We start from the raw sequence: 15,955 nt of genomic DNA on the forward strand, positions 1-15,955 counted from the left end.
TGTTAATCTCAAGATCTGTGTGTTAGTAGCCTGCGGGCTGTCTTTCCGAAAGTTCCCACTGTGTTCCAGCTTGAACTTTGCCTTCACACACAGGCACATCTTCTCCAAGGAATCCATTGAAGGGGAGGGACCGATACCTCTCCATCGGGCCTGTTTGCTGAGGCCCTCCCTTGTGAAATCCTGGGAAGAGCGCAGGGAACAAACGGTTGGGCAGCTGTAAGGCAACACTACAGTTCTCTTCTTGCTCAAACTTCTACATTCTTCTATTTATATGGGGAAAGAAAAGTATATAATTTCAGAAAGGCTCTTTTTTCTGTAGGTAATGAGTACTACAAACATAATTATATAATTTAACTTTAAAAACAACTATCCTTATTTAGCTTTGGAGTATATTTGAGTTGAGCAGTGACTAGTAAGTTTAAAAATACATACTTGCAAAATGTCAAATGCACAGTGCTTAAAATCTACCAAAAATCATGTCATAAGATACATTTTTAAAAATTCTTTTTGATTGGATGGCCGCATCTGAGGACAGTTAGCATTTTAAGATTTACAGGGGCGGCCAGTTGGCTCAGTTGGTAAGAGCGCATTGCTCATAGCACCAACTTCGCCGGTTCAATTCCCACATGGGCCAGTGAGCTGCACCCTCCACAACTAGAGTGAAAACAACTTGACCTGGAGCTGATGGGTCCTGGAAAAACACACTGTTCCCCAATAAAAATAAATAAAAATTAAAAATTAGAAAAAAAAAGATTTACAGAATTTTCATTATCTATATAACTGTATCTGGAAAAAGAGTGCCTACTTCTACAAGCCTAGCTATACAGCTCTTGAAAACATCCACTGGTAACATTACATTAACTCCATACACATCCTTGGTATACATGCATGGATGCATAAATAACACACAGTAACGGAGTTTCAGTTACTCAGTGACAATCACTTGGTGAGCTTTTAGCTATGCTGACAGTGTCTCTAGTATTTAAAGGTACAAATATCTTTTTGGTATAAAATGGGCCCTAAAAGCAAGTCAGATGCTCTACCTGGTATTAACTGGAGAAACAGAAATTTATTCCAATGCTAAAGAAAAAAGTTATCACACAGTAACTTTTTGAGACACAGTATATCGATTTTTGGAGTATGCTTAAATATAGCTACATATACTGTATTTTTTATTTAAGAGAGTTTTATAAGGGAAATTTTGCATATATGTGACTCTTCATGTAACCAAGCAAACTCTAGAACTACACAATTGCCATCAAATGCAACTCTACTGTATAGCTGTTTTGACAGAGTAACAATTAAATATAAAAAAGTTTTAGACCTAATAATTTGGAGTTAAATAAAAGACAACCAAGAACAAAACTCTCTATAATATTGATTTAAACTAAAAATTATTTTGTTGGGGGTCGGGGAGGCAAAAAAAAAAACCAAAACAATTTGATCCATTTTGGGAATCTGGCTGAAGAGTAATGGTCTTAAGTCTAAGCAACAGTGGGGGAATTTAATTTCCAAATCTTCATCTCCCCCGTTCAGTAGGAAGAACTAATAGTATTAACAGAAGGCACTCATTACATTTGCCTTAACAAGACTTATATTTATAAACTTAATTGAAAAAAGCAAAAAAGATACTATCCAAGGATCACAATGAAAATATTCTACAACAATTTGTTAAGTTTGAAAACCCAGCCCAAAACTAACTAGTAATGAGTGTATTCCTCCAGCAGATTATTAATGAAGAAAAACATATTTATGTGGCTCCAGAGATTAGAAATCAGGATCTTCTTGTAAGAAATATATTTTATTATTTTAACCTCCTTTTATAATTGAAAATCACTATTTTGAAAATTGCTCTAAAAAAGAATCACTATTATGTCAGCTTGGCACTTCTTTTTCAGTCTGAAAATTTCCCCTTTTAAGAAAGGCAACATTTTCCTCCCCATGTGGTACGTTTCTTATAAGTATAACTGAACTTTGTCCAGAATCAGAGGCAGTTTCTTCAGAAATAGCCAATGATCAACATACAAGACACAGTAGTTTCTTACAGATTCTCTGGCAAGAGAGTACAACAATAGTAACCGAATAAACTTAATACAAGAAATAATGTTTTAACTCAAAGTAAACTGCTTTGCATTGAATCGCATTTTTCTGATTCTAAACCAGATGACTTCTATTCTTAAAATTTAGGATAAATTAAGAATGCAAATCACAATCAGACCCTAGTTAAAGAAAAGAGGACGCCGAGAACAGTGATTTAGCAAAAGTAAACTCAACAACACAGTTAAAATTAACTGGGAAAATTTTAATTAATAAGCATCAAATGTACTTTACATTGATAACTGCAATACTGAAACTGAGACATTGTAAGTATTTTTCTCAGAAAACGTTAATGATTTTCTTTTTTCCTGGGAAACATGGAGATTCAACTATGAGCGTTAATGGAGCCAGTCTAGGTCATAGTAGTGTAGTCAGCGCTACTACAGGAACAGGTGTTCACATTTCATGTCTACAATAAGGTAGACTGTGCGCTTCTTGTATCGCAAAATTTTAGCAAAAATCCCAAGAGATAATTGAAAGGAATGTCAAATTTTTGAAATGCAAACTCATAAACTCTACATTGGGATCACTTTTTTGCTTGAAGTGCATCTGACTTGAGAATACAGGCAATTTTTCTTTCCTAATTCCTTGGAAAAAATATTTCTGCAATAAGTCTAGTATCTTCTTTACTATGACTGCATTGTTGTTAAGAAAAATTATCAGCTCTGTGGTTAGTTTCCCACAGTTGATAAAAATCTATCAAAAACATAATTTACGAGGAAAAAAGTTGTTTTTTAAAGGCTGCAGGAACAGGAAAGAAATAGCACTTCTTATTTGTATAAGCACAAACACTTAAAGCTAGTTATACTGCAGGTAAATCCAATACAGTATTCAAAAGTTCTATAAAAATGAACAAAAGATACACATTTACTTCCATTGTTCCAATAGTCAAATGTTAGATCTGCATGAGAGTTGCACTGTAGCAGTTTGCTGGTCCAATTTAAGAGTCCGAAGTCCTTTTCGTGTATTTGGCCCAATGATGTCCACATCCCAGATAAATTCAGTTCAAAAAATGGAAATTAGGGCAAAGACTCCGTATAACAAAGCACAAGGATATGCTATTAGAAGTTGCTGTCCTTCCATGGCTAATGCAGAAATGAAAATTTTGGAAGCAGAAAAACTACACCATCCAATGATTCCAACAGTGAGAAGGACTCCTACCATTCCTCTGTAACCAACAAGGAAAAAGAAGGCGGACAAAAAAAGAAAGATTAGTTATGTAAGAATACTAACTACAATAAGCAATTCTAAAGAAAGCATTTTAAATCCACATGTAGACATCTGCAGGACTAATCAAGATTTCCCCCCCCAAATGTTCAAATGTACTTTACAGTGAATTCGAAGATGCTGAATTATTCCATGTGATAAAAGCTCGTTTATCAATACATTTTGCGCCTTTTAGCACAGGATTTCTCAACCTTCACACTACTTAAGTATGGGCCGGATATACTTTTGTTGTAGGGGGGTTTCTGTGCATTGTTAGGATGTCCATAGCATCCCTGGCTTCTAGCCATAAGGTACCAGTAGCACCCCTGTCCCCGACAGTTGTGACAACCAAAATTGTCTCCAGGTATTGCCAAATGTCCCCTAGGAGCAAAATTGCCCCAGGCTGGAAACCAGTGTTTTAGTAGAAAATATCTTCTATAGAATTCAAATGTAAATATATCAATCTCAACAAATGAAAAGAGTGAAGCAGTTTCTACACTAGAAATCTGAAGCATTTTTATCGAAAGTAGGAACACTGTAAAGCCATCATCTTGCCAAATCTCTGGTATCAAATAGTTGATATATGCTCTTCTCTCAAACCTCCGTTTCAGCTTTGTAAGTTTAACAAAGCCGGGTCACTGGTCAGCCCTGTCCAGCACATGCCACAAGGAGGAGCCTGACTGCTGAGGGCACCGTTGCACTGGCCAGGAGCAGGAACTCTATCAGCAGTAATTTTCACCTTTCTTTTTAACGATACCTAAGTTCTTCTCTAAAAATCACACATATTTAAAGCTGCTTACAACTATATCTGAGAACACAATAGGCCGGTAACAGCCTCATGCCAAAAAAAAAAAAAGTTTCATTTTCAGTTAAAAAACTGCCAAATAGAGAATATGTTTATTATTCATTCACTACTACATGCCCAACATCTTCAAGAAATCAGATATAGTCTAATCTGAAAAATATCAAAAAGAAAGTAAGTTTAATTTTTAACTTCACTTTTCCATGCTAAATTTAACATTTAAGTTAACAATCACCACTCTTCAATTTGTTTAGTGACACTGGTAAATGAACACAAAACTAGTGAAATTCTTTTTCATAGGTAGAAGCTGAGATGGTATAAAAGATGTCAAAGTTTATTCTCAGTTCCACTGTTCATCACTGAAAAGCATGCAGCCTCACGCACAAGAGGCACTTCTAACGTTTGCTGGATCAGTGATTTAGCTCATACTGATGGGAAGGTAAATCCTACTACACAGAATTGGTCAATAGACACCCAAAATCAAAATCAGTACTTACTGCAACGAAAATATCACTGCAAAGCTGGAAAGTAGGATCATGGGAAGAAGACAATATCCAAGGACACTTGCCACACAACCAAATGAAACACCTGTCATACTCATTAAGTTTAATAAACAAAACATTCCTAGACATCCAATTGCACTGATTCCATATACATAGCCAAACTGGATTTTGCCAGCCTATGGATAAAGAAAAGATTACAGGTTAAAGGGCAAAAAAATAAGTTACTTTTGGCCTTATTTCACCCAAAATGGTACATGTAGAAGATATTCAATTTATGAGCATCAAAGTCTACAGAGATAATCTATTTTTTACGCAGAAGTAGAACACTGAGCAGACTGACTTTTACATCTTTCTTAAGAAGTTTAAAGTATCACCTTGCAACACAAAGATATTTGTTTTTTCATTTTCCAGTTAGCATCTGAGCTTGGCACAGAATTCAACATATAAAGATACAAAATCGTGGTACAATCACCTAAAGCAGTAGACTTCTAAAAAGAAATCTCGCTGATTTTAAGCAAATAAACTAGAGACAAGATGGAAAGTCATTCAGAATGTTTAGACAATAGCTATTATCACTTGAAAGCACCTCATTCCACCAAAACTGCCTCAGAGCAAGTTAGTCTTATGCACAGATGTAGCTATAATCTTTAGGTATGATCTTTTAAACAGCAGAAATCATTTTGTCATTTCGCTTTACATGTTAGAGGAGCTAGGAGAAAGCAAGCCAGGATAAGCAGGAGGCCAGGGTTTTGTAGGAAGGAGAGAGAAGAAAACTGAATAACAACCAGGCAAGAGGAATATAATGGAAGATATTTTTTTCTTTTTTTTTTTCCAAATTGTGTGTTGATTTATAAAGTTCTTTGACCAAAAATAAACACACACACACACACTCACTCAGGACAGTTAAGGTTAGCTAACTTGGAGTTACAGTACCATTAGTAAAGTTATGTGAAACATCGTATCACTGTATTCAGGTCACACTATCATTAAAACTCACTCTACAGAGAAGCCTTCAAAACGTTCCTGGTTTGCCAGATTTTTGACATAAAGCTCAGTCATGAGAATGCCTCCACAAATTCCGTTAAATGGAAAACTCTTTGGGATTTTGTTAAGATTCAATGTTTATTTGTAAATATTTGATTGAGAATACAGAAGTTTGAAAGGCTCAGCTGAGTTCATTGATAATTCACTCATGTAATAATAAAATCTCATGCTTGCACAGTGCTTTAAACTTCTCAAAGTGTTCTCACATAACCTGTCTTGCTTAATGTCCAAAACAATCTTGTTCGGGGGCAAGCAAAGAATTCTCTATCAGAGGGAGTGGAGATTAAAAGACTTCCTCACGGAGAGAGTAGAAGCATGGAGCTCACGCCCAGCTTTTCTGACTAAAAACTTCATGTTCTATCCATTTACAGATATAAGATAAAGTTGAAAAAAAATTAACAATTGTCTTTACAACTTTTCATTTTCAATATGCTTTAACATTCTTAGGGAGGTGGGATAGGGACTAAAACCTCTTGTCTTTTAATATTTCAATTATTAAAAGTCAAAACAATGTACAGAAAAGTAACCACCCGCACCATTACAAGAAAACATTATCCAAGGTCTGGATATTTAAATTAAAAAAAAAAAAAAAGCAATAGACTAAAAAATTTTGTCAATCTCATAAAAGAAGGAATTTTGATGAAGAAATAATGCCACATGTTATTTATTATTTATTTTTTGTTTTCCCCTAACAATTGGACCACTTCTTGGAACAAGAAATGATTTCTTAATATACTGTATTATTATCAATGGAGAAGTGATGAATAGGTATAAATTCAAGCAACTCAATACTGTTCAAAACACATCAAAGACTTGATGTACAAGCAATCTCATAAATGGCTCTTGGTGGAACATTTAAAGATTGTTCTGTAATCTCACACTAAGAGTTGAAACTAAAATCTTACCAGTAACAACGTGGCTCCAAAGGCAAGGCAAAAAACCATGGGTCCGGCCAAATCAGTCTCATTCATGATGCTGCCATCTGCTACTTTTAATGGATGTAACACTGTTAGTGTTTTTTGCCAGATGTGGTCAAAATTGATACCTAATTCTGAAGGAAAAGAAAATAAGGAAGTCAAGTAGGACTTGGAATATACCTTTAGTTTACCAGAATCTATGCTAGAACAGGAGACAAAATGAAACAGCCAGCATCAAAAGACGATCCAGAAATACCAGATATTATTTGGATGAGTCCTCAACACCAGTCTTCTTTGACTGTGGTGTTTATTCCACAAATATCTGATTTCTGGTTTGGTGTCAGAAAATGGTATATGATGGCACAGACACTGTCAGCTAGTACTGCATAGAAAAGACTATATGAGCAGGGCTAATAGTAAGGGATCCTTTACTTGGGGCTTCAGGAACACCTGGAGGCCCCACGAAATTTTATACAAAACTATGTCTCTATGCATATGTGTGCATTTTTCTAAGGAGTGTATTCATAGCTTTCATTAGACTCTCAAAGGGTATCGAACTAAAAAAAAAAATGTTCTAAACTACTGCTCTAGGGTTTTGGAATACAATTTGAAAACCACCATACTTTACAGGGATGTTACTAGTTTTGTCAGCTTATTTCTATGATGACTAATCAATACCATGCTATTTTCTTTCATTTCTTCCACTGATAGATTTTAATTGATAATATGAAAAGTCAATGCTAATATATTGACATATCTTATTATCACTTTTAAAGATCTAATAAAAATCTGTTCTCCTCTGGCTCAATGTGGTTTATACACAATCTGTTCAAAATGGGTCACTTAGAAAACATTTTCTACATTATTCTTTTAAAGGAAAGCATAACTTCTCCAAACTAAGGTTTATTTTCACTGACCAGCTGGATACTATAAAGTACGATCAGATGTCGCAACCAATCCTACCTTCTAATAAAGGTGGCTCATCCTCAAAGTTGGTTCCATAAAATGGCTGGGGAGTGGCTGGAGTGTATGTCTGAGCTGGCTGGAAAATCTGTCCGGTGTATGGCTGTTGTGGATGCATCATGTCCGGAGGGACAAACTGCCCTTGCTGCGAGTAGTCATAGCCAGCATACTGTCTGTAAATCAAAGTTAGTTACATTTCTCAGAATTACGTCAACCCCCAACAGCTGATATCCCTGACAGCTAGAAAATCTTAGTCATGCAATTCCTAGGATATGCACTTTGCCAGTTTTTGTAAATGATGGCTGAAATGATTACTAGAACCAATGTGATTATTACAATAAGTAGTCTGTGTTTTATAGAGAATCTTCCTGATGATGCCAACACTCACTCATGCAGCACTTGAGCATTTTATAAATTATTCAACCTTTTAACATTAGGCCAACAAATGAAAACTCAAAAATCTTGTCTATTTTTCCCCCTTAGTGAGTATATATAATATAAAGATAGCTGTGAAGTAAAATTTATCTCTAAGACTATGAATGAAAACTTAGGATGAGAGACTTTGTACGTTATGTAATTTTCCATTGTAATTTGGATCTCTATTGAATGAAAAAAATCATTCTTCTTTACTCTTTGTAGTATGTTTTTTACAAGTGGGTAAATGTCTTTAAGAACAACCATCAATTTCAAACCAGAGTGGAAAAATTAAGCTTCTTTTTTTGTGAAAGCTTCTGGATATAACAAAACCTTATTAGTATGCCTTGAATTTGAATATATATATATATATATATATATATATACACACACACACACTTTTTTTTTTTTTTTTTTTTTACTACAGGACTTTATTGGGGAACAGTATGTACTTCCAGGATTTTTTCCAAGTCAAGTTGTTGTCCTTTCAATAGTAGTTGTGGAGGGCGCAGTTTAGCTCCAGGGCCAGTTGCTGTTGTTAGTTGCAGAGGGCGCAGCCCACCATCCTTTCGGGAGTCGAACCAGCAACCTTGTGGTTGAGAGGACGGGCTCTAACCAACTGGGCCATCTGGGAGCTCAGTGGCAGCTACCGTGTTCAATCTTAGTTGCAGGGAGCAGAGCCCACCATCCCTGTGAGAGTCGAGGAGTCGAACTGGCAACCTTGTGGTTGAGAGCCCACTGGTCCATGTAGGAATCGAACTGGCAGCCTTTGGCGTTAGGAGCACGGAGCTCCAACCACCTGAGCCACCGGGCCAGCCCTGAATAGTGTTTTTAATCTTTCAAAGTAGTTGTACACCTATTGTTTCATTTGGTATGTGCTAAAATCCTGCATTTTAGAGGGAGAGACCTTACCATGGCTACTTTAGTGATGAAAAAAGGGAACAGAAGGATACTGAAGTAATATCTTTAAACAATTGTTTCACCATGTTCTGAAAAACTATGACATCTGTCAATGGGACCAATCTAATTACATAGTAAGAAATACAGAAGTAATTACTTTAAAAGGTATTTTTAAAATCAGACCTGAGAAGACTTAGAGAGCTTTTAGTCTAATTACCTTTTAAAATTTTATAGTTCCCTTTTAGATAAATATAAAAATTTAATGACCTCCATTAATGTTATTTGAGATTTTAAAATAAATCTAAATTTTAAATTGAACATCTTGATTAGAAGCAAATCAAAACAACGATAAATTTTCAACCTCACATACATAGCCTTCTGGAAATTCCAATGGGGTTCTCAAGACTCACCACTAGTCCAATCCATGCTGAAAAAAAACACTGTTTATTTTGCTGGCTATATAATAATATAGAATTCACTGAAGCATTATTTTAATAGCAAAAACCAGAAAACAAAGGAAACAACTATAGTAAATAAGCTGAGATATGGGCATAGATTACTATGTAACTGCTAAAGGAAATGAGACAGTGGTATGTGTGCTAATAAGGAATGATAATCAAGAAATATTCAGTGGAAAGGAAAAAACCAATGTTCAGAATAGTATATATCACATACACCCATTGTGACTGTGCTTTTTAGGATACTACCTATATCTATATCTATATACCCATGTCTATATATATCATTATATAGGTAAAGGGACCTGGGAACAGGAAACAGAAGACTTAATTTTCACATTATACACTTTTGTACCTTTAAAAATGAAGTACATTTAATATTTATTAAAATTAATCCTCAAATGTTATATGTAATATATAGGTGTCTATCAACTACTGACAATACCCAAAACCATAACTAATGACCTTTTTGAAGATTACTGTTAAAGCACTGTTACAAGTGTTTAATGTGAATTATTTCATATTATCTTCATTGCAACTCAAAGAAGTTGATTTTATCATCCTTCCCATTATAAAGATGTGAAAACTGATATTTGGATTAAAATGATTTGCCCATGTGGTAGATTAAAAACTAGACTTTTTGACTCTTAACAACTGTAATAAAAATCACTCCCAAATCCTACTTTACAGAGACGCTGTAATATTTTTTCTGTAAATGCATTTCCCCATTCATTTTGGTTTGCAAATATGTTGATTTCTATTTACACAAACACATACCCCACAGGGATAGCTGATTGAACTAAGACAAAAACTCACATTTTCTGATTTAATACAATATGTTATTGTGTTGATCACTGTTTGGATATATCCTAAATCCCCATCTGAGTTTATGAAACAGCTAGAAAAGTGCCATATGAAGGTTTCTCCAATCTGCATAAACAGATTGTATTTTATTTTTTCTCATGGGGGGGGCGAGAGAGAAAATATAAATGTGAATGTATATGCAATAGAAAAACCAAAAAGAATGATACAGATCAGTGATTTTCAAACTCTTAGGACCCCTTTATACTCTTAAACTTTATTACTGAGAATCTCATATGTTTTTTATGTGGGTTATATCCATCAATATTTATATTAGAAATTAAAACTGAGAAACATTAAAATATTTATTAACTCATTTAAAGTAATGATAAATCTATTACGTTATCATAAACATTTTTATTTAAAAATTATTTTAAAAAAATTACTGAGATAAGTGGCATGCTTATATTTTTAACAATCTCATTTATGTCTCGTTTAACAGAAGATAGCTAAAATTCTTCTATCTGCTTCTGCATTCAATCTGTTGTGATATATTGTTTTAGTTGAAGTATCTGAAGAAAATCTAGTGTTGCAGACTTGCAATTGGAAAATTGAGTATTTTTAAGAACCTTTTCAGATTATGAATATTCCTTTTGATATTATATTAAAATTCAAAGCAAAGTGGTAGTTGTTTTAAGTTGCAACATGGAAACTGGAGCAATACTAATGAAATTTTTATACTGTTGCATTAGAATACATCCATTTTGCACTTTGAAAGGATCTTTTCTTTACTCATGTACAACTTATAAAATCATACATTGGCCATTTAGAAAATATTAGTATGAGTTATGCAGATCTTCCAAATATTGACACATTTAATATAAATACATACATAAATTTAAAAATCACATTTGTTACTATCATTACTGATCTCATCAGAAAAAAATGATTACTGGGAAATGGATAAGTTCAGTTATGGATGCAAGTTTTCCAAAATCCTCATTTTTGCCTGAAAACTCTAATTTTATCATTGGCCACACATACCGTTAATTGTTTTCCTTGAATTAACAGGCTCACTTCATTCATTTTTGAGAAAATATCTGCCAAATACTCAAGACTGAATAACCATAATTTGTAGGTCAGTTGTTCTTTCCAATAAAAATGGTTTCCATGAGAAAGCGGGTGATTGAGTTTGAGAAATCGCACAGGAGCTTTTCCGAGAGATAATCATTGTACTTCAGTATGAAGTAGAAGTGCTTTATGACTGTTTCCCTCTTTATCACAGAAAATGTTAAAAATGTGTGTATTCAAGGGTCAGAATATAATAAAATGATAATTCTTACTGCTTCCTCAAGGGCATCCTTAAATGAAATTGATTCCCCCGACCCACCAACAAGTGGGTGGCAATAAAGAATACAATGATTACTAGAACAATTTGATGCCATTGTCTTAATTCATGTTCAGGTACCAGCAGTTTTACCAACCACTGCTTTCCCAATTATCAGTGTGTCTTAGTCTTGTGATGAAAATAGTTTTGACTTTCAAGACTCTCTGAAAGGTCTCAAGGACGGTTGGGGGTCTGCAGTCCACACTTTAGAATCCCTGATACAGACGCATAAATCTCACATCAGGAAGAGGAATATAGCAAGCGAATCACAGCTTCAAAGGTGGCACTATTATTCCTTCTTCAAGATTCAAGGTGAGAAAGAATACCATAGAATTTTACTATTTTCCTTTTCTGGCATGACCTGGTCAGGAAAATTCCTGAGTCACCCCTGCTAGTTTTAAATTAAAACACAGCATAGTAGACATGATCTTTATAGGCTAAATCAACATTTTAACAGCAGAAAAAGCAGCAGATACCCGTAGTAAACCTGCTGCAGCACTCAGTACCAACAACAAACACAAAGCCTCCTAATATACTGGGTTGGCTACTTAAGCTCATGAAAATCCTTAGAGAGTCCATAAAGGTATTATCTGTTAAGTCAAAGATGGAAAAAAAAATTCTAGCTTTCAACACTTTAAAAAATTATGTAATTGTGTGATTGGACTGCATTTTATAGGCATATCTAGAATACAGTGTGGGTCCTGTCCAAATATGACATTCATAAAACTCAACACATTAAGATCAAACAGCCCTTAATTTTTTCTTTGTATTTTTGTTGTTGTTTTTGTATGAATATATGAATGATATTTATAAAGTACCCATAAAGGAAACTATGTAAAATGTTAAAGCTGACTCCACAGGGGAAATGCAAAACTATAGACTAATAATAAGTCAAACTTGAAGACAGTCTAAGTCATATGCTAGTCGAACCTAGATTTTCATCAACAGCTGATCTTTGTTACCAAATTAGCAACACAAACAAAATATTATTTGATAAACTGAGATGGACATTTAAAATGCCATTAGGTTGCAGATCTAACTGAAGGCACATATAGAATTAGAAGAGGCCAAAATTTTTTTTTTTTTTTTTTTTTTTTTTAAATAAAACTCAAATGGGGCCGGCCCGGTGGCTCAAGTAGTTAGAGCTCCATGCTCCTAACTCCGAAGGCTGCAGGTTCGATTCCCACATGCGCCAGTAGGCTCAATCACAAGGTTGCCAGTTCAACTCCTCAAGTCCCACAAGGGATGGTGGGCTCCGCCCCCTGCAACTAAGATTGAACACAGCACCTTGAGCTGAGCTGCCGCTGACCGGATGGCTCAGTTGGTTGGAGCGTGTCCTCTCAACCACCAGGTTGCTGGTTCGAGTCCCGCAAGGGATGGTGGGCTGTGCCCCCTGTAACTAGCAACGGCAACTGGACCTGGAGCTGAGCTTCACCCTCCACAACTAAGACTGAAAGGACAACTTGAAGCTGAACGGCACCCTCCACAACTAAGATTGAAAAGACAACAACTTGACTTGGGAAAACATCCTGGAAGTACACACTGTTCCCCAATAAAGTCCTGTTTCCCTTCCCCAATAAAATCTTTAAAAAAATAAAAATAAAAAAATTAAAAAAACTAAATAAATAAATAAAATAGAAGCCAGAGTGAACTACAAATTTAAAAAAAGAGAAACTCAGAAACCCAGCTATTACTGCTAATACATTAGGCATTTTGTTTTCCTAAGCATCATCTATAAACTAATATTCATTACATGGCAGTAATGGTTATATTAGCACCTGGAACAAAACATCTTTACTAGCACTGAAGCAATGCTTACTGGTACATAATTTGGTTGGAATGGAATTGTGAGAATAGTTAGCAAGAGAATATCTAAACTGCTCTGGAAAACTGAAATGAGATAAATGGAATGATAAGTTACACCTTTAAGTGATGCCAACATGGACAGAATAGGAAAGAAAGTCAGAGACAGATAAACCTAGGAGGTTGCAATCTAAATGGAATAGTTCTGCTGTTCCAAACATCAATATAATTTAGTTAAAAACAGGCCTGCACCCAGCGCAGATTTTCCAAAGCCCTATGGCTGCACTCTGTCCAATCTTATATTCATTTGCCCTTTCATGCACAGGACAATCACAAAAAATATATATTTAAGTAAATAAATGAATGAAAATTTCTCAACATGATTTTTCTAATTCTGCCCAATTGACTGACCAAAAGAGATAAATCCTCAATGATATATAGTTGAGAATTTCTCAGAAAGGAAGAACGTGACTTATAGAGAGAATTTTTTACATGCTCAGTCCTATAGTTCACTGTTAAGTTTTAGGGAGGGGAAAAAGCCTTAGAATATATTGCAGTAAGCAGATTCAAGGGGTAAGTTGTAACTAGTAGAACCTATCCAAGACAGACCAGACTATGGGTCTCAATTTGATTTCTGCTTTGTTTTTTAAATTCTTGGACACTTCCATTCAGATTTATTAATTCAAAGATGTTCTAGTACTACACGTTTCTCTCAGACTGACTGGGCACACTCATTCCTTGCCCTCATCCTGGGATAGTCTTCATGAGGTTAATTCACAGCCCATAGATGAACATCAGACACATCAACTGTCTGAAGTTATATGCACATTTATGTGGGATGTCTGAGTGCATGCACGTTTCTCAGAAATAGGCCCATAATTTTCAATAGATTTTAAAAAATTTATTGGGCTGACATTGGTTAGTAAAATTACATAGGTTTCAAGTGTACATTTCCATAATACATCATCTATACATTGCATTGTGTGTTCACCACCCCGAGTTCATTAAATTCTCAAAGGGGTAGCGGACCATCTAAAAAAGGTTAAGCAACCCAGGTATAGGAAACTCCTTCACTGGATAGGAAGCTGATAAGATTATCTTTAAGGTCCTAAGAAACTTAGGGTATGATGTCCTAGAGGAGATTGGTAGAAAACCTTCAGTTACTGTATTTTTGCCGCAAATACCAGGGATTATTTAAAAAATCATTTTTTTTAACAGTTCAAGACTGAAAGGTTTTGAGTGCCCCCTTTTCTGCAACTGGCAACTTGTGTGTACTGACCAAAAGCTTTTGCTGTAATAATAAAAATGACCATCGACTGCTCTATGAAAATCACCTGATGGTTCCTAACAGGAAGCTTACACTGTTAAACAGTGTCACTGAGCACTGTCAATTCATGTTGAGAAAGTCTCCAAGTTGGACTATTTTAACTACTAAAAAAGCCATTAAAGGATTTTAATTTTTAACTGGTCCTGTGGACTAAACCGCCTGTCTTCTAGGTACCTGAACTCCTATCTGTACCTTAAAGGATGTAGAAATACTTCTACTAGAAAAAGTTCTTCAGCGATCCACTTTTCCACCCACAACACATCTGAAGACATTGCATAGAAGCCATCAAACTCTAAATAGGGCAAGCCCTTCAAACCTAAACCAGTGTCCCAGATCGCTCCAGAGGAAGGAAGATGATGAAAAATCACATCCTGAAAACGGACACGTTCACACACTCAGTTTTAGGCAGAACCAAACATTCTGGATACCAAGATTTCCCTGCTATCTTGACTAAATAAATTGCCGAAGTTGAAAAGTTACTTGCTATAGGGTCCTCCGCTTCCTCCATAATCATAGGACTGCTGTGACTGGTCATCGATGCTGTAACTTGTCTGGTAGAAATCCGTGTTTAAGTTATCAAAGCCTGACATTGCAAATGATCTGCAACAGAAGAGAAACGGCAAATAATTGCTTACGCCCAGGTCCTAGTTAACTCGTTCCTGATACTTTGCTTAAGCAAATACCCCCAGAAGGCAGCAAATATTTCCTCGGAAATCTTGGGAAGCAGCAGTTGGAGGGTGGGTCGGGGACGGGGGTGCTAAGGAAATGACTACTGTCTTAAATTAAGGCCTGGGAAGACACCTCCACTTCAAGGTACTGATATGCCTTGAGTTAGAAGCAGGGTCGTGGGAGGAGTGGTTCCAGGGGACCTGAAATATCAACCACAAAGACGATTCCTCACCTCGGGGCGGGACTTTACAACTGACAACTCCGCTGCCACCTTGCAAAATAAGGCCTGGGCCTGCCAGGTCAGTGCAGACTCCCCAAAGGCCGCGCCTGCGGTGCAGGGGCCGCGTCACAGCAAGAGCTTGAAAGGGAGCGAGAGTCCGAGGAAAGGACCGGGCGCGGAGCCGAAAGGTGGCAATAAGCCGCGCTGCACAGGTATGGGGCAAAGCAGGACAGTGAGCCACGGGCCTGGGTCACTCACCAAAAGCAAAGGCGGTGGCAGTAGCTCCGGCAGCCCCAAATAAGCCCCACCCTCGGCTTAAGACTCTGAACTGGCCGGGTTGCTACGTGTTACAGGCCAAAGAACCGCTTCCGGGGCACACTCGCTTGCGCAGGCGTGTTGGCAGATTTTGCGCTCCCGGTTGAGCGCCGAGGGGCGGGGGAGCCT

General features: G+C 36.2%; 1 protein-coding gene across 3 annotated transcripts; it reads right to left on the reverse strand.

Moving 5' to 3' along the window:
• Positions 1–2,281: 2,281 nt before the first annotated feature.
• Positions 2,282–15,922, reverse strand: YIPF5 (Yip1 domain family member 5). Of its 3 annotated transcripts, none has more exons than XM_019739071.2 (6): positions 15,770–15,922; positions 15,103–15,222; positions 7,533–7,705; positions 6,558–6,703; positions 4,603–4,784; positions 2,282–3,265 (listed from the first exon to the last, which is right to left on the reverse strand). In XM_019739071.2, the coding sequence occupies exons 2-6, from the start codon at positions 15,210–15,212 to the stop codon at positions 3,103–3,105; spliced, it is 774 nt and encodes a 257-aa protein (XP_019594630.1). In that variant the 5' UTR covers positions 15,213–15,222; positions 15,770–15,922; the 3' UTR covers positions 2,282–3,102. The 3 variants fall into 3 exon arrangements, with proteins under 3 accessions (XP_019594630.1, XP_019594633.1, XP_019594634.1); XM_019739074.2 differs by having other exon boundaries at positions 15,524–15,840; XM_019739075.2 differs by having other exon boundaries at positions 15,107–15,222; positions 15,770–15,788.
• Between the last annotated feature and the right edge of the window lie 33 nt (positions 15,923–15,955).

Source organism: Rhinolophus sinicus, linkage group LG10 (genome assembly GCF_036562045.2).
Source record: "Rhinolophus sinicus isolate RSC01 linkage group LG10, ASM3656204v1, whole genome shotgun sequence".
In the NCBI taxonomy this organism is placed as follows: domain Eukaryota; kingdom Metazoa; phylum Chordata; class Mammalia; order Chiroptera; family Rhinolophidae; genus Rhinolophus; species Rhinolophus sinicus.

Coding starts and splice junctions, on each gene's coding strand:
- YIPF5 (XM_019739071.2), bottom strand. CDS start 15,212: ATGTCAGGCTTTGATAACTTAAACACGGATTTCTACCAGACAAGTTAC. Junction 7,706..15,102: donor AGCGGAGGACCCTATAGCAA/GTAACTTTTCAA, acceptor TTTGATTTACAG/ACAGTATGCTGGCTATGACT. Junction 4,785..6,557: donor TTGGAGCCACGTTGTTACTG/GTAAGATTTTAG, acceptor CTTTATCCATAG/GCTGGCAAAATCCAGTTTGG.